At 44.5% G+C, this 21,570-nt stretch overlaps 1 protein-coding gene across 1 annotated transcript in view; it reads right to left on the bottom strand.

Annotated features, from left to right (window-relative positions):
* CNTN5 (contactin 5) overlaps positions 1–21,570 on the bottom strand; it is a 368,571-nt gene that overhangs the window by 227,446 nt on the left and 119,555 nt on the right. Inside the window, exons 3-4 of the mRNA XM_056858114.1 lie at positions 10,421–10,544; positions 5,688–5,863 (exon numbers count right to left, since the gene is read on the bottom strand). Coding sequence (XP_056714092.1) covers positions 5,688–5,863; positions 10,421–10,544 — 300 coding nt within the window. The remainder of the gene's footprint in view (positions 1–5,687; positions 5,864–10,420; positions 10,545–21,570) is intronic.

The following is a 21,570-nucleotide window of genomic DNA, read 5'->3' as shown; positions in this document are numbered from 1 at the left end:
ATATCCCTCCAACACTAGATATATGCTGCTCAAGATCAATTGATCAAGGAGCTTCTAAGGGATAAAAGGAAAGGCAAAGAGCAGGTGAGGTGTGTATGCAAGAAGACCCCGAAGTCCTAGTTAGGACACAGATTCTAACTGGAACAGATCAGCGGGGATAGCTCTGTCATGGAGGATAGGTCAATGGCTACTGCTATCAATGGCTAAATTGTGAAACTCCCTGCTCCAGTATGTGGTGATGGCTGCCAACTTGGAAGGTTTTAAGAGAGGAGTGGACATGTTCATGGAGGGATAGGGCTATCCATGGCTACTAGTCAAAATGGCTACTAGTCATGATGCATACCTATTCTCTAGGATCAGAGGAGCATGCCTATTATATCAGGTGCCGTGGAGCACAGGCAGGACAATGCTGCTGCAGTCGTCTTGTTTGTGGGCTTCCTAGAGGCACCTGGTTGGCCACTGTGTGAACAGACTGCTGGACTTGATGGGCTTTGGTCTGATCCACCATGGCTTTTCTTATGTTCTTATGTACTAGCCATGACAACTAAAGGGAATCTCCACATTCATAGGCAGTGAACCTCTGAATACCAGTGCCAGGAGACAACATCAAGGGAAGGCCTCAGCCTCTGTGCCCTGTTGTTTGCCCTCCACAGGAACTGGTGGGCCACTGTGTGAGACAGGGTCCTGGATTAGATGGACCACTGCTCTGAGCAGGGCTCCTCTTGTGTTCTTAGGGACCCCATGAAATCCGCTGCAGATGTGTTCGACCGGAAAACATATTGAATTCAGCTGTGACAATCAGATATGAGCCAATCATCTTGCCAGCCTATCGAAAATGAAGGGACGAATTTCGAAGCCGCTGACTGAGTTTGAACTCCTTTTGAAATCATATGATGATCAGACCAGGGGAACTTTGATTAAATTGTATAAGATTTTGGGTAAAACTCAGGAACAAAAATCTTTGAAATATCAACAATTATGGCAACAAGATTGTAATATAGAGATCTTAGAAGATCAATGGAAACAGATATGGAATTCTCCAGGGTTTACGTCTAAGGGTTTTCAGATTCGATTCCAGACTTTTAAGGTAGTTACTCGTTGGTATCTTACTCCATGTAGGCTCTCTAATCAGCAGTATAGTACTCTCTGTTGGAAAAAATGTGGACAGCCTGGTACGTATTTACATTGCTGGTGGTCATGTGGTGTAATTAGGAATTTTTGGTTGGAGGTATTTGGACACGTAGAAAAAATGATGAATTGTAAGATCCCAAATAACCCTGAGATTGATTTACTCAGTTATTGGCCTTATTGTAAATTGTCTAAGTCGAAATTAGCGATGATTTTAACACTTCTATCAGCAGCCCAAACGGTTATTGCAGCTATATGGAAGGATGTTAAACCATCTTTGATACAGAATTAGTTTGATAAAATACGGCATTTATTTGTAATGGGAAAAATCCAAGATGGTTTGGACTCCTTAAATAAGGATAGCCCTTCCAGTTTTGTAGAAAATTGGTTTCCGATACTTCAATATTTGACTGACCTTGATAAACTTCCTTCAAATTTAATATATCATAACTGGTTGTATTTTTGAACAGGAAATGTAATGTTGAGTATAGTTGACCGGTTGTTGTAATGGCAGTATGTATCAAATTGTATTGTATGATATGTTATATCAATAAAGTGACTCTAAAAAAAAAAGATGTGAGCCAATCACTGTGGCTGTTTAGTTTGGTGCCAAACAACTCACATGGTTGCTAGACAGGTTTGCACCAGATTTTTTTTAAAAAACACCACACACACAGGAATGCTGCCAATTCGGACTAAACAATATTACTCCTAGTTGTACTGAAAGAGCTCAATATAATAAACAATAGGCTCGATTTATATCAAACAATATCAAGTGTAATATTTTCAAAAAACATCTAACAACCATCCACAGACAAGGACTATGCAAACAAACATGTAACCAAACAACGGTGCTGAACAATGAATGTGTACTATGTACAATATATACAAGAAAAAGTCACCACCAGATAGGGGCTAGTATAGTTGGAAAGCTTGATGAACTATACTAGAACCTATCTGGTGGTGACTTTTTCTTGTATATATTGTACATAGTACACATTCATTGTTCAGCACTGTTGTTTGATTCAAACACACTGGCTGCCGTTAATGTCACTAAGGACTTCTTCCATGAATACCTAACAGTAGGATTTTTTAAAAGACAGTGTTTAGGACAGATTTATGTGATTTTAATTGACAGTTTGATTGATTATTTAAACAGCTGCTTGCCAAGAAGAGTAGCCATGTAGCAAGGGAGGGGTGTACAATTCCTTTGGGCTGTGAGAAAGTGCGCATGCACCAAAAGCTGATTGCAAAAGGAATATGCTGAACCAACCTGCTGAACAGCCGTGAACAGGTTGATGAACAGACAAACAGTACATCAAGAAGATCCCAAGTGGTGAGGAGCACATGAGCTGAACTGGCAGGTGCTGGAGCATCCCTAGAACAGATGTTTTTTTCTCCGAGGAAATCGAAACAGAATTCTATCATTCTTAATTACCACAGCATACTCAAATCATAGTGGTGACAGTTAGAAACCTTTTAAAAAACCACTGCAGGAGCAATCCTAAACCGGTCTACACAGAAGTAAATCCCGTGTTATTCAATGGCGATTTCATCCAAGGAAGTATCCTTAGGAATGCAGCCTATTTTGACTTAACATTGCTTGCAACCTTTATCCATTTGCTAGCTGGGTATCATTGATGACCCCAATGTGCTAACATTTCAAGTAGGAAGACTGAGATAACTTGGCCCAAAGATAAAGGAACAAGAAGAAATGTTTCCTAACAAGTACTCGGTTCTGGAATAAACTGCACATGAAACACCTTTGTGAGAGGTTTCCAACAAAAGGTTGGATAACCTTCAGTCAGTAGTTTATGTACACAAAATTGTGCCTTATGGTACGGATTTCTGCCTTGCCCTAGTCCAACAGGCGACTCAGTCAGAAGAATGTTTGGTGCCCTTCCAATCATTCAATATTGTAATGCCGTTTTAATAATGCATTTCTATCCCATTTCAAGACTGACACACCCTTTGCAAGCATGGTTTATTCTCGTCATACAAGATGATAAATTTTCATGCTAGGATCTATAAATCTGTACTTATTTGTGCCATATAGAACAAATCAAAACAAATTTGTTTTCTCTAAGCTTACAGAAGCTTTTAAAATTTTAAGCGTATCCGAAAAAAGCACTAATGTCAATGGTGCACGACCACTGGGTGGAAGTAATAAATTCCTATAGGTAACAGGTTTAGAATACTAACTCTGAGCTTCTATTATTTGTTCCACCTGCTGTGTGGATAGTTGAGTAGTCAGTACATGATGGGTACAACCTAAGCCTGGAACCCCGAAGCTCAGCGTGACAGAAGATTGCCTGGGACATGTACCCTGAATCTGGCCCTGAGGTTTTGTGACCCATTGGATCTTTTCCAACTCTGAGAGCCACTCTATATGTTACCTTTATCTCAAAGGAAGCTGAAAATGGCTTCCACAGGATGACAGCTCTGTGCTACTGCCAGAACATGAAGAGATACTCACCAAGTATGCCTTCCTTGGTGTCTGCCATGGCAACCATGGGGCTGTTAAAGATTCTTAAGGGTGCACTACCTAAGAAAGGAAGAGCCCCATGGTGCAGAGTGGTAAAGCTGCAGTACTGCAGTCCAAGCTCTGCTCATGACCTGAGTTCGATCCCAACGGACATCAGTTTCAGGTAGCCGGCTCAAGGTTGACTCAGCCTTCCATCCTTCCGAGGTCGGTAAAATGAGTACCCAGCTTGCTGGGGGTAAAGGGAAGATGACTGGGGAAGGCACTGGCAAACCACCCCATAAACAAAGTCTGCCTAGGAAACGTCGGGATGTGACATCACCCCATGGGTCAGGAATGACCCGGTGCTTGCACAGGGGACCTTTACCTAAGAAAGGCCACTTGCTAGATCGTCCCTTTCTGCACTGAGGATCACATGAGGGAATCTAGAGATTAGGGTATTGTCATGGTTGGGTCACTGCCTGCTAAAGACGCAGTCATTGGTGTGTTCCCTGTGAACTGAAAGGAGGTGGAACCAGATTAGTGTGGTTGGCGTTAGGAAATTAATGAATGCAACTGGCTTTCTGGATTCCCTTGAGGCTTTTGAGAACTTGAGAAGTGACTCTATGAAAGCCTTGGTGAAGATTTGAAATGGTGAGATGGGAAAAGGTTGAGAGTTACACCCCACTATAGTTTTTCCCCCTCATACCGAAACCCAGCTACTTGGTTTACCTTGGTTTATGTCTAGAGTTTTGCCAGTGAAAGGGCTGCACTGAATCAGAGAGAGTATTTGAAAGCCTATCACTGGGCATTGATATACAGTGAAGAAGGAGTATTCTTCTGCTACCACTGTTTCTGCCAAATATAGCATATTCATTTAGAATAATGCAGGGAGTTTGGTGACACTCAGGGAAAAGTCAGTTCAAGACAGCGGAATCATAGAATCATAGAGTTGGAAGGGATATCCAGGGTCATCTAGTCCAAACCCTTGCTCAATGCAGGAAATTAACAACTACCTCCCCCCCTCACATCCCCAGTGACCCCAACCCTCCCCCCACCATACAGGATCCCACAATCAAAGCACTCCCGACAGATGGCCATCCAGCCTCTGCTTAAAGACCTCCAAAGACGGGGACTCCACCATCCTCCGAGGCAGTGCATTCCACCATCGAACAGTAAATTGGCATCAGAATGTAACATTTTTGCAAGGTTCTTTGCAGAGAAAGGCATGTCTTAGTGATTTTGGAAAGGGCATGATTATCTTTTCCACTCAGTCCTAGTGAGTCTTAATATTATTTTCAATGGCTTCAAAAAAAGCTTGTAAGCTGCCCTGAGCTGGACTCCAAAGAGGCAGCATATAAATATTCAAAATAAATAAATATCATATCCCACCACAACTTTCTGATACAATACCAATGCTCCCGGCATTTAACGACAATTATTCCAAATGTATCCTTGGCAGTTACAAACTTCTCGTCTATGGCATTCAATGGTATTACCTTAAAAAAAAAAATTAAATCTTGTATTCTCATATAGTTAAAATGTGAAATTTGAAATGAAATGTTACAGACGATTTTAGTTATTTCGTTGTTAATTTGTATACTATTTTTCTTTTTGCTTGTGACCTGTTGGTCTTTGAGCAGTAAATAAATGATGACGGCGACGAACGGAAATGATAATCATGCCATTCCTGACTTCCTGATACGGAATTACAATGACCATTTTTGAAGTGCACCCCCACCCCTAAAACAGATGGTATAGGTGGCATACAACAGTGGCATAAAAGTATGTTTACAAATAAATAAAAAAGCAAATATGGTGGTTATGTGGTGCATCTTATGGGAGCCATGGGCAGGCTTAATGACGGACTCTCAACTGGCGGCAAAGTTCTGGCAAACACCCTCAATTAGCAGAGAGCAACAAATGGATAAGAGTTGACGGGTCCAATAACTGATTCCGGCAAATCAAACTCAATCAAAATCAAACTCAATCAAACTCCTCTCAGGGATGATCTTGAATGTTCAAGACACAGTACCCCTTCATCATCCAAACCTTGATTTCGGTCTCAGGACAGGATCAACAGCGTGTTGTGACTTACATGCAAATTGAAGAGTGGCCTCTCTGCTCAGAACGCTGCCGAACACGTTGGTAGTTAAGCACTGATACTGTCCCGAATCTTTTGTTTCACTGGGATTGTTGATGATAATGCTTCCTTCTATCAAACTGTAGCGGTAGTCATCTTCAGGGTCAATCTTGGTTCCATTCCGGAACCATCTTTGGAGGAAAGCGGAGGAAACCGTTAAATAAGCATCCACTTTAAGAAAAGTTAAATTGTGGAAACAAAACATTTGTACAACTATTTGTATCCCCTAAATTTTTGGAGACACACAGGACACACGTACTTTATAAACAGTTGTGCACGTTTAATTGTAATGGCTTCCTTTGCGATGACTGCACATGTATGTAGGTGTACAGTCAACGCATGTTACTATGCCTGTCATAGCATTGTAGAATTGGACTAGGACCTAGAGTCACTGTAACCATGGTCCAATCACTCTCCCACACATTAGCCTACCGTACAGGGACACTGTGAGGGCCAAATGGGAGGGAAGGGGAGCCATGAACTCCTTGGAAGAAGGGCAGGATAAAAATGTATCAACAGATGGGTAAACAGATGTGTGTGTAAAGTGCTGTCAAGTCATAGGACTTTTATGCAGGGATGTTTCCCCGTGGTCACCTCTGCCAACTGCTTCAGGGTTTCCTTTTGATTATGCCTGTCTTTTCCACCCATCAGTGGTCGCCTCGCTCTCCCTGCACATTTTGTCCACATCTTCCAGATTCTGGCTAAAACAGGATCTGGAAAACATGGGTAAAACACGTGGGGAGAGGAAGGTGACCCCTGACAACTGGAAAAGGCATGCATAATCAAAAGGAAGCCCTGAAGCAGTTGGTGGGGGTGACCGTGGGGAAACGTCCCTGCATAAAAGGCCATAGCTGTCTTTTGGCAATCCCAGCAAGGGACTTTCAAGCCAAATGAGAAGCAGAGGTGGTTTGTCATTCCCTTTCTCTGCAGAGTCTTTCTTGGTGGTCTCCCATCCAAGTAACGACCCTGCTTAGCTTCCAAGATTGGGCTATACCACGCCATCTTCCCTCCGGGGATGGATGGATAGATAGATGTCCAGCACGACTCTGGAAGAAGCTTATGCAAACTCAGGCTATACATAAAAACGGTTTGGCAGGTGGGGAACCTTGCTTTTAGGAGGAGGAGGAGGAGGAGGAGGAGGGCATCTTGGCCATGTGTATACTTGTGGGGTTCAGAGGCCTCCATGACTTGTCCTCAGCATCTCCCTTGTCCATCATGTCCTTTTCTGTCCTGCTTGGGCTTGAAGAGCCTCAAAACTGGGGAGGGGATTTACAGCCCCTGGCTCCTATTTCACCACTCCACCTCTCTTGTGCAACCTGGAGAGAGAACCCATCACCTCCTCACTTGCCTGCTTCTAAGCTAGGGTTGCCAACCTCCAGGGGTGGCTGGAGACCTCCCACTATTACAACTGATCTCCAGGCGATAGAAATCAGTTCCCCTGGAGAAAATGGCCGCTTTGGCAATTGGACTCTATGGCATTGAAGTCCCTTTTCTCCCCAAACCCCGCCCTCCTCAGACTCCACCCCTGAAATCTCCAGAGCTGGCAACCCTATTCTAAGCCCCCTATGAGGCTAGTACAGCAAGCTGCACATGCTCAGTCAGTTCCCCTGAAGTCTCAGGGGAATTAGCAGTCTCGTGAGATCTCAGGGGAATCTCGGGCTGTGCCTGCAGCCTCTTTCTCCCTACCATTGCCCTGGCTGGGCTAAACTGCCAGCAGCTGTTGGCAGTGATGAACTAGGGACTTTAAAGGTCCATACTGCATTCCAGCTGTTGCAGCATTCTTCCTCAGTGCTGTTGTCCTAGCTGGTTTGACAGCTGTTGGCTGTGGGTAAATTGGGGCATTAAAGTGCCCCTGCTGCGTTCCTTCTATTAAAGCATTTTTCCTGGTTGCTGCTGTCCTGGTAGGCTTCTTTATTGCAGGCATTGTGGTTTTCCCAAGTGAGCATCCTTGACATGTCTGGAGACAGCTTTGGCAGTGGGGATAGGTTTGCCTCCAGGCAATACTCTTGGTCTTGTTTTTTTCCTTAATTAATTCAATGCTTAGCAGCAAAGCAACATACAATCTGCATTACACGTAGCCACCTGACATCAAGGTGCCCTATAAGAGAAGCTAAAACTGCCATCTATCTACACCCCTATCCAAGATAAGTGGGCAGTTTCCCCTCTGGTTGTTTATGCATGGGAGTTTTACCTGAGGTTTGTTGCTCGCTGGACCCACACTTTCCTGATGGGAATCTATGCACCAGCAGTCTCCAAGCTCAAATCAAGAAGCATTTGAGTCCCCACCCCTTTAAATGCTGCTTTGTAATTGGCTGTAGTGCTTACTGTGAGAGAAAAGTCCCCCCCCCCATCCAACTGCCGCATAAAAAATACATAAATGATGTGGGAAGAGAAGAAGAGTTGGTTTTTATAAGCCAATTTTCTCTACCTTTTAAGGAGAATCAAACCAGCTTATAATCGCCTTCTCTTCCTTTCCCCACACCGGCACCTGGTGAGGTAGGTGGGGATGAGAGAACTCGAAGAGAGATGGGACTAGCCCAAGGTCATGCAGCAGACTTCATGTGTAGGAGTGGGAAAACCAACCTGGCTCACCAGATTAGAATCTGCCGCTCATGTGGAGGAGTGTGGAATCAAACCCAGTTCTCCAAAGCTATCAAGAAGAAACATGGTACTCAAGGACCATTTATGCACGGATGAATTTGCTGCTCCCTCAAAGCTCTTTTTTAAAATCCGCCTTTTTAAACTCCTATTAACAGCACCAAATCAAATGAGAAAGTTCGATGTTGATTGGAGCCTCGAATTAGGCAGTGGTATCCCAACGTGCAGAACTTTGCTCCAATAGGGCTGGGTTATCTCAATGGTGTTCCTCCCACAGCCATTAACCCACCTCTTTTCCCTCCCTCTGTCATCCCACACATGTGCGGGGCATGGTAGCCACCCTCGAAAAAGCCTGTTTTCTGTTGGTGGAGATCTTACTAAGGACTATGTCGTCCCTTTTTTAAAAATTCTCCCTGATAAAATAGCGATATACCGATAAAATGGTACCTCCATCATGGGAGGTCTTATCTAGGATTTGCCGCTCTCCGGATGCACATCTTCCCCACCCGAATTCTCAAAACTGGAAAACAAGAGGTCTCAGCATTCATGGCAATGGAAAAATATGCATCTACAGAGCAGCAAATTCGAGTCAATACCTCCCATGCAGAAGTATCTTGATTCCCAGAGCAAAGTTTTCTTGGCAGCCCAATGCAGAGGCTGCAAGGATCCCAGCTGCACAAAGAGAAGCAGGGTGTGCGTTGTGTGTCTTCTGCACAGGGTAAAAGGATTGGGAGGATCACACACACACTCGGCCGCCTTTATCTCAGAGCCGCAGCCCATTCACTGGAACCTCCTGAATCCTCTCTGATTCCCCCCCCCCCGGCCCTGCTCCCCCAAAGAGAGAGGAGTTTTTCCTTCAGGGAGCAGAATTCCAGAAGCTTTTCCCAGAGCATGCAGAGAATTCCAGAGTTTTTCTCCTGCAAGCCCCCCCCCCAAGGCAAAATGTGGTCCCAGTATCCCAACCTCTAGAGAAAAGGAACAAAAGCTATTGATAGAGAAGTCTAGCGCTTTATCGCAAGAGTTGGAAAAACATTTTACCGCATGGGAGGGCATGCCTTGGATTTGCCGCTCTCTAGATGCACATTTTTCCCAACTGAATGTTGAACACTCAAAAACAAGCACCCCTGTCTGCTTAGAAAATTCACGAGAAAATATGCATTTATAAAGTGGTTAATTTGAGTCAAACCTCAGATGTCATGAAGAGGAACATGGGAGGTCTTGCCGTGGATTTGTTGCTCTTTAGATGCACATTTTACCCAAAGAATGTTCAGAAGTCAAAAACAAGCACCCCTACTTGCTTTGAGAACTCACGGGGGAAGATGCATCAGATAGAGGGGGGTGGGGTTATGAGACCGCGGGAAAAAGTTGCCGGGATCTGAGAAAGAGTGAAGCAGGAGAAGAATATGCTGCATGGCAGTGGTGAGATAGCGAAATAGCGATATATCGATAAAGGAAATGAAATAATTTTTAAAAAATAACGGAGAGTTGTTTGCATTCACGACGCACTCTGTGTGCAAAAAATGAACAGGGAAATGGCTTCCTCCCTCAACGGCAGGTTCGGAAAGGGGATGGGGTCGGGAAGAGCAGGTAGGTGGTACAAAGGCAGGGGAAGACCTGGGTGGGTGGAGGAGAGGCGAGGACCAGATCATTTGTGGCTTTAATTATTCATGCAACCCAGCACGGATTCTTTGCAGCCACAGTGAGGCTGTCCAAAAAAGTCGCATTAGAAGTGCTTTCCCAAAATGCGAGGTTTGTGAGCTCTGGCTGTGCAGTGGTGTCTGATTCATCGGTTTCCCGTGCAAAAAAAAACACAAAAAAAACACTGTGTGGTACTTCAGCATGGACCGCACAGCAAATTGCCATGCATAAATGGCCAAGGGATCAGGGCAAATTCCTTTCTGCCAAATGTGTTTTGAACCCTCAGCTGTAGAAGGCAACATCTCTCTTGCTCCTTTCCCCCAGTTAAACAAACCCACCTGAGAAATGAATAAATATAAACTCCTAGCTCAGAATATGGCAGGGCATCATTCTAAACATATAAATAACAAACCTGAGGCAAAGGAAGATACCCTGGCAAGCACGTTCTTTACCTGTAGGTTGGAGCAGGGTTCCCTCGGGCTTGACAGCTGAAGGAAATTTTCTTCTCATCTGAATCGGTTGGGAAGATCACACTGTCAGGCTCCTGTATAAACACTGGCCCATAATCCACACTCTCTGTGAAGACAGAAAGAACCATTTCCTTCAGAGGTCAACGTATAAACTTAGTACAGGTCTCGAACAGGTAGAATTCTTGCCTCAGTTATCTCTGGCCTTGTTTGTGTATTTGTCTTCCTCATAGTCATGGCAAGAGCAAGCAGTTGCTTGCATGTGTAAATAGGTCAATCACAGCACTACAGTTAAAACTTGAACACATGCAGTTGCCTTAACCAGACCCTTGGTCCATCCAAGTCAGTATTGTCTACTCAGACTGAAAGCGGCTCTCCAGGGTCTCAGGCAGGGGTCTTTCACATCACCTACTTGCCGTGAACCTTTACCTGGAGATGCCGGGGATTGAACCTGGGACCATCTGCATGCCAAACAGATGCTCTGCCACTGAGCCACAGGGGCCTCTTCTTGTCACATTAGCAGAGGTTTGATCTTCCTAAGTTCAGTGATGGTCTTCAGGACAAATCTGGAAGACCCAGGTTTGAATCCTGTCTAGGGTTGTCAGCCTCCAGGGGGCTGGAGATCTCCTGCTATTACAACTGATCTCCAGGCGACAGAAATCAGTTCAGCTGGAGAAAAGAGCCACTTAGGAAGGCAGATTCTGTGAGCCACCGTGAGATCGGTTTCGGCCAAGAGAAGGGCGGGATATAAGACTAAAGATAAAATATAAGTACATAAACAAATTAAAAATAAACCGAAAGTGATGACATGGGGCACTCTCAGATTTATAAACAGCTATGATAAAAGCATATAGATTTGCAAATCCTAGATTTTTTTCATGATGTTATTTCCAGTTTTCACTGAAAGCGGCCATTTTCTCCAGGTGAACTGATCTCTATCGACTGGAGATCAGTTGTAATAGCAGGAGATCTCCAGCTAGTAACTGGAGGTTGGCAACCCTATCTCCCGCTAGGCTTGTGCACACAAAAAAATTCAGTAAATTTTGGGTCCAGTTTTATTGGGCCTGAATTTTTTCAGAAAACCTGAAAAAAGCTGAATTCCCATACTGGTAAATATGGGAATTCGGCTTATTTTTGGGAAACCTGAAAAAATTGGGGTATTTGTGCCTAAGGGAATTTTTTGCAAAGCTCCTAGGGGGCATTTTTTTAGGTAGAGACCCCAAATTTGCAGTGTAGTGGCAAGGGATTCTCCTTGCCTGAATCCCCACGTTTGGTGAAGACTGGGTCTGGGGGTCGGGTTTTATGGGGTCTGGAAGGGGTCACCCCCATCCTCCTCCATAGAGAAGAAATAGTGAGGTGGCCATGGTCAGATTCTCTATTGTGAACTTTGCTATGCTTCTCTATGGAGGAGCCCAGCAAACTTTCCCATCATTGAAAGCAATGGGCCATTGAAAGCAAGAGACTATTGCTTTCAATGGTGGGAAAGTTTGCCGGGCTCCTCCATAGAGAAGCATAGCAGAGTTCGCAATAGAGAATCTGACAGTGGCCAGCCACCTCACTATTTCTTCTCTGTGGAGGAGGAGGAGGTGACCCCTTCCAGACCCCATAAAACTGGACCCCTGGACCCCAAACTTGGGGGTTCAGGCAAGGAGAGTCCCTTGCAGCTATGCTGCATATTTGGGGGCTCTACCTCAAAAAAATGCCCCCCCCCGAGCTTCACAAACCCTGGGGAAATCCAAACCTGAAAAAGCCAAAGAAACACCCGTTTTTTTGGGGAATGGCCAATTAGGCTTTGGCTTTCTCCCCAGGTTTTGGCATTCGGTAAACCCGAACCTAAAATTTACTGAAATGGCTTTTTTCGGTTTTATTTTTGGTTTGGGTTTATCAATATGCACAAGCCTATCTCCCACTAATGGCCCTAGTTGCAGCTATACCCAAGAACCAAAGTAAGTCCCATTGAAGTCAATGGGCCTAACATTTGATTAAATATGTTTAGGGATCAGCTGTAATTCTGGCAGGGCAGGATTCTCTAGCTCTCTACAGATGACATTACATGTATTGAGATTAGGTGTGCCATTTGCTCACTTTTGGTGGACAAAACCCTGACAAAGCAACTCTGTTCCCCCACCAGTGCTCAAATTAGCAGCAGGGGAAATGGAGGGGAGACATCATGTGATGTGGCAAACCTGTAAGTGACACTACTGATGCTCTAGGTTTTTGTCGATCTCTATGGTTTTACCACTGGTGGTGTCACTTCTGGGTTTTAGCTAGAAGTGACATCGGTGTGTCAACAATGTCCTTTTTTCCATGTCCTGCCCCCAAAGTCTCCTGGGATGCTGAGCAATCCAAATAAAAATCAAAACACATGTTGGTGGGTGAACAATAGTGGCGCTGCCCTAAGCCTGGGCCTAATCACTGGCTCAGCAGCAGAGTCTACATGCCTAACCTCCATCCCCATGATTGGGAATGCTGCTTTTTCAACATTTTCAGTCCCAGGGAGGGAGCCTACATACATACGTTCCATGCTCATGGGCTAGAGGTTGCACATGGGGGGCCAAGCATGCCCATGTCAGCTTCCCCTCTGTGTGCATTGAAGTCAGTGCATGTAATATCTTCTGGACAGGTCTTCTGTGAAAAGCTCTCAGACTATGCTTTCCCTATAGAGAAAAATAATGATAACCATCCTCTTCATATACATTTGTGCACTTTTTCCTGCAAAGTCTTCTATGCCTTTATCATCATGACGGGCAGAAAATCTATGGGTGAAGCTTTCCCCATTGCTGTGTCCTATGTTGGGGAAAGTTCACCTGCTCATTTCTGCTTGTCACATACCTGCCACAAGGGGAGGCAAGTGTTCGCAGGAATATGATGAAGTTTTTTTAAAATACTTTGTACAATCACAGCTCAGTTTAAACAATAAAATAATTTGCTTCATATCTTTTGGCTTCTAATTCCTGTGATGTGAAAGTCTTAAACAAGCCAACAATTTCATCTGCTAAATTTGGAAGATTTCCACATGCACAAAAATACCCCAGTGCATAAGCGCTTGCATGATTGGGCTCCTCTGCTTCTCAGCAGACATAATGATTCAGATCAATCCTTGTCAATTTGGGTCCTCATAGGAGCATGAAGGGGTTCCTCGCAAATTACAGCTATGAATATCAGCAATCTATCTACAAGAGAATTGTAGCAAGATATCTGCAGATATTTATTCTTCATTACATTCGAATAAATCATCTTAAAAATAGCACAGAGGTTTGCAATAGGTTATTTTAAACAGCAAATGTTTAGAAATCTATTTGGGAATTGTAAAGCAGACTATGAGAAAAGGCAGTGGTGACATCACCCACCCGTATCACCTGTGTTATCTGAATACAGTAACTTGACTCCCACTTGACCATTGTGGGGGCAGCCTGAAAGGCCTAACTACATGTAATACTGATGTATCTGATGAAGCAGAGGCTAGATGGCCATCTGACAGCAATGCTGATTCTGTAAGCTTAAAAGGTAAAGGTCCCCTGTGCAAGCACCAGGTCATTACTGATCCATGGGGTGACGTCACATCCCGATGTTTACTAGGCAGACTTTGTTTACGGAGTGGTTTGCCAGTGTCTTCCCCAGTCATCTTCCCTTCACCCCTAGAAAGCTGGGTACTCATTTCACCGACCTCGGAAGGATGGAAGGCTGAGTCAACCTTGAGCCGGCAACCTGAAACCAACTTCCGTCGGGATCAAACAGGTCGTTAGCAGAGCTTTTGACTGCAGTACTGCAGCTTACCACTCTGAGCCACGGGCAGATCATAAAAGGGAGGGCAGGGAGGGTTGCGTCAGTGTTTGGCTCTCATGGCCCTTTCTTACATACCCCGGGAAGTGCCGATCCCCACTTTAGGGTCAGGAAGCAGTTTTCCTCCAGGCCAGATTGGCCAGGGATCCTGGAGGGGTTTTGTTGCCATTTTCTGGGCATAGAGTAGGGGTCACTGGGGTGTGTGGGGAGGCAGCTGTGAATTTCCTATATTGTGTAGGGGGTTGGACTAGATGATCCTGGTGGTCCCTTCCAACACTATGATTCTATGAAGGGATCTTTGACTCTTGAAAGCTTATACCCTGAAAATCTCATAAGTCTCTTTTGTTCTACTGGTCTTAAATCTAACTGTTCTACTGCAGACGAATATGAGTACCCTCTAAAACTATCTACATGTCTACAGGTCCATCTCAGGTCACATGAACACATGAAGCTGCCTTTTATTGAACCAAATTCTTGGTCCATCAAGGTCAGCATTGTCTTTTCAGCCTGGCGGCAGCTCTCCAAAATCTCAGGTAGTGGTCTTTTCCATTGTCTACTACCAGATCCTTTCAAATGGAGTTGCTAGGGATTGAACCTAAACCTTCTGCATGCTAAGCAGATGCTCTACCTCTGAACCACAGCACTTTACACACACACACACACACGCTTCTGAACTGAGCCACATTTGGATCAAAAGTCATAGGGTGCAGACCATGGTTTAACACCTTGTATGGCCCCAAGTTGCACAGCTGGTGTATCTTGGCCCTCCACAGACATATTCAGATCAATCATGGAGCCTGCTGGGAGGTTTTTGCAGCATGGAGCAGTCTGCTTCCCTCAGCAGGGACCACCAGTAGGTACCAGAATGTGTGCCAAAATCCAACTGAATTCTTTGGAGCCCACTCTCAAGGAAGTGTGCATAAGGTTGCAGCTTGAACCTTATTTAAAGGACCACACACTTTTTCAGTGACAGCGAAGGATCAATTTCTGGAATTGTTTCCAGTGACAGCATAGGATCAATTTCTGGAATTGTTCTGCAACACAGGAGCTGCATAAATTACTCACCATGCCATCCTAGCAGAGTTATACCCTTCTAAGTCCATTGATGCTGATACAGGGCAACTTCTTCTTTGCTCCACTGGGAGGAAAAATGTGGGTGGTGGGGCACAGAGCCATGTTGCTTCTATTTGTACCTGGAAGTCATGTCACAACCCTCTAGGAATTCCCCTACCTCTATGGTAAAACCTATAGAGAATTCGAGAAATTCTGTGATCACTTCTGGGTACAACAGGAAGTCACATTGAAATGTCGCTTCCTACCCCCCTCCCCATTTCTGCTCCCATCAGAGTGAAAAGCAGTGGCAGGAGCCAGGGCTGGGAGATGGCCATGGCAGTCAATTTGGTAATCCTATGCTGAGAAGGGTATAATCTGTGGTGAGAATTTTATATTAAACAATAGTTTGGCTTAATAAGAACCATCTTTATATCTCAATATTATAACCTGTAGTTTAAAAGCCACATGAAGCTAGCTGACCTCAGCTTTTTCACTAGGCTCCTGACTTTAGAGGGTAACGGAGATTGCATTTAGGAGTTGATTAACCCAAAGCACATTAGGTGCCTGAAATTATGTTCAAAGATAGGAAGGTCACTAGAACTGGCAACAAATTATCTGCATAGATTGAGAAGGGATTTGTTTAGGCACACAGGCTAACAAACAAAACAGTGTCAGAGACTCTGAAACTGAGTAACTTATTTGAGAACAGGATATTTCCAAACAAAATTAACAATGATTTGTGAAAACTCATCTCCTGAAGAATTTGAAAGGAGGTGTCTGGCTGGGACCCCTTCTCACGGTTGGGCCTATAAAAGGCTAGCCCAGTTGTCCAGTCGTCGTCCTTCCCAGGGAGAGACCATTCTGTCTCTTCTTTGGAATGACCCAGAGCAGCTCTGTTGTTTGTTTGTCTGTAAAATTGTGTGTGGGGTTTTGTTAAATCTGTCAAGTATTATCTTTCTCTTTGCCTTATAACTCTCTGTAAGTTCAATAAACCTATATGCTTTACTGCTATGTGTGTGGGGTCTGAGACTGTCCTAAGTAAATGGTCTGTGTTTCCTATTACATTCTCTGGCTTTGCTTTTGGTAAGGAGGCAGGCAGAGAGATCCAAACATAAAAGGACCGGGGAGATGGGAAAGCAAATTTCCCACCACATAATCCTTTTTAGAATGGCACTGTTATTTTCACTAGAAAAACAATTCACCAATATTATGGTAGAAACAGCTCCTGAAATATCTTCAGAAAGGCACAGATTTGGGTACTAGGGGTGGTTGCATAAAATAAGGCAGTTTCTCTTCATCCAGTGTATTGGGTTTAAGAAACCATACATCTTTGTGTGTGTGTGTTAAGTGCCGTCAAGTCGCTTTTGACTCATGGTGACCCTATGAACGAAAGTCCTCCAAAATGTCCTGTCTTCGACAGTCTTGCTCAGATCTTGCTAATTGAGGGCTGTGGCTTCCTTTATTGAGTCTATCCATCTCTTGTTGTGTCTTCCTCTTTTCCAGCTACCCTCAACTTTTCCTAGCATGACTGTCTTTTTCAGTAACTCTTGTCGTCTCATGATGTGACCAAAATACCATAGCCTCAGTTTAGTCATTTTAGCTTCTAGGGTCAGTTCAGGCTTGATTTGATCTATAACCCACTGATTTGGGGTTTTTGGCAGTCCATGGTATCCGTAACACTCTCCTCCAACACCACATTCCAAAGGAATCTATTTTCTTCCTATCAGCTTTCTTCAATGTCCAACTTTCACACTAGGGTTGCCAACTGCCAGGTAGTAGCTGGAGATCTCCTGCTATTACTACTGATCTCCAGCCGACAGAGATCAGTTCACCTGGAGAAAATGGCCGCTTTGGCAATTGGACTCTATGGCATTGAAGTCCCTCCCCTCCCAAACCCCGCTCTCCTCAAGCTCCGCCCCAAAAATCTCCCACCGATAGTGAAGAGGGACCTGGCAACCCTATTTCACACCCATACATAGTAATAGGGTAGACGATGGCATGAATTAATCTACACCTTTAGGATTAAATCAAGACTGCAAGTATTAAGAAGGAAAATTTCATTTTGAGTCTAAAGAAAACATATATTCTGCCAAGTGGAATCTGTTAACAAACTTTTATTTGTGGGATTTGGAATCCCAGGAATTTTTGTCGCTCTAGAGGAAGTAATTGTCCTTGTTTCGGTGTTTGTTCACACTATCGATCTTGGTACGCTGTTTGTCACAGGTCAGTCATGTGCCACACTCAGACTGATTCAGTCTCACTCATTTGATTGGATTGTGTCTTCGTAGAATTCACAGAACTGCAATACCCTGAGGGCCGTCTCTTACACCACCTGACTTTTAAATTCACTTTGCAGAAAGGCAGTTTCCATCTCTTCTCTCTGAACTCAGGGTATATCCCGGTGGGGAACCTGCATATTTCCATCTGCAGGAGTACAGATTCAGGTGTATGCAGAAAAGGACGTATCTTGTACCTTGCAAACTTGGACACAAGAGATAAATTGGCTAGTTACAAATTGTGTGGGGTGAGAAAAGTTGCACGATCTCAAATTCTCTGTTCAACAGCACTATTAAAGACTCAGGATCACATCTATCTGGGCAGCTACTCAGCCTTATTCCCCAAATATCTGATAGCTGGGAACAAAGTTTTTCTGAATTAATATTGGAGGCAGTCTTCCCTCTTGCCCCTGTGGAAAGGTTTACTTTGAGACTGGGTAAGAACAAGAATTACTCTCCGGCAGAAAATTTCTGGCAGAGGAATCACTGTTCTCCACTTGCTTCCTGCTGTGAGGCAATAATAACATAAGAAAGGCCATGCTGGGTCAGACCAAGGCCCATCAAGTCCAGCAGTCTGTTCACACAGTGGTCAACCAGGTGCATCTAGGAAGCCCACAAACAAGACAAGTAACAACTGCAGCAGCATTGTCCTGCCTATGTTCCACAGCACCTAATATAATAGGCACGCTCCTCTGATCCTGGAGAGAATAGGTATACATTGTGACTACTATCCATTTTGACTAGTAGCCATGGATAGCCCTCTCCTTCATGAACATGTCCACTCCCCTCTTAAAGCATTCCAAGTTGGCAGCCATTATCACATCCTGGGGCAGGGAGTTCCACAATTGAACTAGCATTGTGTGAAGAAATATTTCCTTTTATCTGTTTTGAATCTCTCACCCTCCAGCTTCAGCAGATGACCCCACATTCTAGTATTATGAGAGAGGGAGAAAAGCGTCTCCCTGTCCACTCTCTCCACACCATGCATAATTTCTGGAGTAGCAATATTAGATGATATATTTAATGGATATATGATATAGCTCATGTGGAATGGTAAATAGAGAATATTAGCTGATTGAAGATTAAGTGAATAAGTAGAAATGACAAATGCTACTGGTATAGTTAAGATTAAGCAGCATATTATAAGAGAGTTGAATAGGCCGCTGTTCCCTTCAGTTTTTATTTGTAATGATAAATTCAAAATGATGCCCCTGGAAAGTGGATTATATTGCATGTATCGGAATATACACACATACACACACACACAAACACACACACATAAAAGCAGAGGCTAGATGGCAGATCATGAGAGGAAGGGCATCTTGGCCTGTAACGATACCCTTCTATACCCCCTGTAATATGGACACCCTTGGACTCTCGTGTCTGTACATTGGGACTGTTGCTGAATGGCAGGGGAGGCATAGAGAGAGACAGCACCACACTCCAAGACACAGGAACACCCCAGACATCCCACTGGATGTTGCTGTACCGAGCCAGCAAGGACCTGCAAATGGCACACTGGCACACAGCACACATCTTGGAGATGGATGCCAAGCGGAACACTGGATCCTAGACTCTGCTCCTGCCTCTCCCCACCTGTGACACGCCCCTGGAACAGCTGCCTTCCTGAACACCTTTGCATAACCAAAGACAGGGCCGCCATATCAAGATCTGCCTGACGACGTCAGACTCAGAACAATAGTGTTTCCCCCTTCCATACCTTACATTCCTTCTCAGGGCGGACTAATCCCATCTTCTCTTTCCCCTCTCTGCTCCCAGTTCCTGCCAGCTGTCAATAACACAATCACTGAGTGATTGACAGTCATCAATAATCCCCTCATATTCCGATCACCCTGGCTCCTACCTCTTCACCACTCAATCGTTCTCCAATTTTTAAGCAATCTTACCTTTGTGCCCCCTGCTCACATGCCCTGTGAGTCAGTCTGCCCCAGGGGCAGAATTTGACTATAAAACAAAGAGCCCTGGCACATGTCAGCTGCTTCTCCGGATCCTAAAAGAGCGCCCCGTGTCTCTGCACGGCTTCCTGGCTATAACGGACTGGTTCGTGTAACACCCCCCCCCCCAGCAGCTTCCCTCCTTGGAACCTCGCAGGACAGGTAGCTATTGACTCTCTTTGCCGCTATCCCTTCTAGAACCCTTGTGTGTGTGAGTGTGCTAGGCCAGGTCGTCTCGGGTTACCGCCAGCTACTGGTCTTGAGAGCAGGCTGTTAGTAGTTCAGGAATGCAGGAATCGGGGCGAGGGGTGGGTCCCGCCAGGAGCTGGAAACCAAGATAAAGTTGGTGTGCAGAGGCAAAGTCAAGTCCGGTCCACAGGGTCAGAAGTCCGTTTATCAATGTCTAGTAGCGTCAGCAACAAAAGTCAGAGATCCTTTTGCAACAATTGCTTTTGCACAGTCTGTCTGTTCCAAGCATGGTTTTAAGCTGTTTCTCTTTGCCTTAGTTCTCATCCTCAGACAACTCAGTCTTGGAGCCGTCTTCTTAGTGCCTGTAGGCGCGCACTTCTCCTTTTACTTTGCAACTCCATTCTCCCATTTTGCCTGTGCTGTTGAGTGGCTTCAGGTGAGCTGGGTGGGTCCTGCTTCTGTGGAGTTACAGCTGCATCTGGTTGTGCCGAAGGAGGTGATTCTGTGTTTACTTCCAAATCCTCAGCAGGGCTGGTGTTTACTCCTACCTGTTGTCCTTCACCCTGCCTTGCATTCTCAGCTGCCTAGGTGCAATACCTGTTATTTCTCCCTGCTCTGGCTCTTCCTCTGATGATGCTTCGCCTGTTGAAGTCTGGGCCATGACAGTGAGAGAGTACTGCATGCTATCGCATTTGTGTGATCTGTACCCCCCTCTTTTTCCCCCTAAATAAAGTACATCCTGTTCTGACTGTATTCAGTCTCTTGAGCCATTTGTTCTTTACTGGTTTTGCTCACCTTGCGTAGACACAGGACTAGATCCCGCTTAAGCCTCTTGTTAGTGCTCTAAATTTGTCTCCAAACTGACTAATTCCCCTGTTAAAAGTTGGAGACCCCAACATTCCCCGTAACAGGCCATCTTCTGGGCATGGAGTAAAGGTCCCTGGAGGTGTGGGGGTAAGTAGTTGTGAATTTCTTGCATTGTGCAGGGGTTTGGACTAGATGACCCTGGTGGTCCCTTCCAACTCTATGATTCTATGATTCTATTCTATGACTCTGGAAAGCTCATACCCTGAAAACCTTGCTGGTCTTTAAGGTGCTACAGGATTCAAATCTAACCCTTTAAATGTACAATATGTGTACATATGTCTAATGTTTCATATGTATAATATGGGTAATTCTGATCTAGTGATGCACTGAATAACACTGAACATACATACATTTAATGGGGGAAATTGAGCCCGAGGAAACAGAAAATAATGCAAAAAATCTCACAAGTTTGGCTTGTGAAATTAACATGGAGATTTTTCAGGTCAGCGCAGCACAGATGAGAAATTGAAAATCATCCATGTGTTCTCTCATTAGCTCAAATATGTGAACGAGAACACAAAATGAGAAGAGATTTTAATAGGTTTTAAAGAGTCATGACAAAGATACTGATGCCTAATAGATCAAACACTTTCCTTAACAAAGACACATCAATTGAGGAATAAAGACAGACAGGCAGATGTCATTGTTCGCTTTTGTAATTTCCCACAGGCGCTTTTCTTTTGTTTTACTCTTCATTGGGATATTTATTAACACTATGTCAAATCACTCTTCTAAGCCTACCTCCTACTGTCACAATTAATGGCCAGGTTATTTGTTGCAGTCAGAAGCGCAAGCACCACCCATTTTCAAGGGGAGGGGAAATGCAAATTATTCTAGCCCTCCACACTTAATCTTGCTCTGTTGACTGACTGCACAAGAAGTAGGGTTGCCAACAATGTCGTGGTGTGGTGGTTAAGAGTGGCGGACTCTAATCTGGAGAACCAGGTTCGATTCCCCACTCCTCCAAATGAGTGGCAGACTGTAACCTGGTGAACAGGGTTTGATTCCCCGC

This window comes from Euleptes europaea, chromosome 12 (assembly GCF_029931775.1).
Source record: "Euleptes europaea isolate rEulEur1 chromosome 12, rEulEur1.hap1, whole genome shotgun sequence".
NCBI lineage: Eukaryota > Metazoa > Chordata > Lepidosauria > Squamata > Sphaerodactylidae > Euleptes > Euleptes europaea.
Note: the sequence above shows the minus strand (reverse complement) of the source record. Positions and strands in the feature narration are given on the sequence as shown.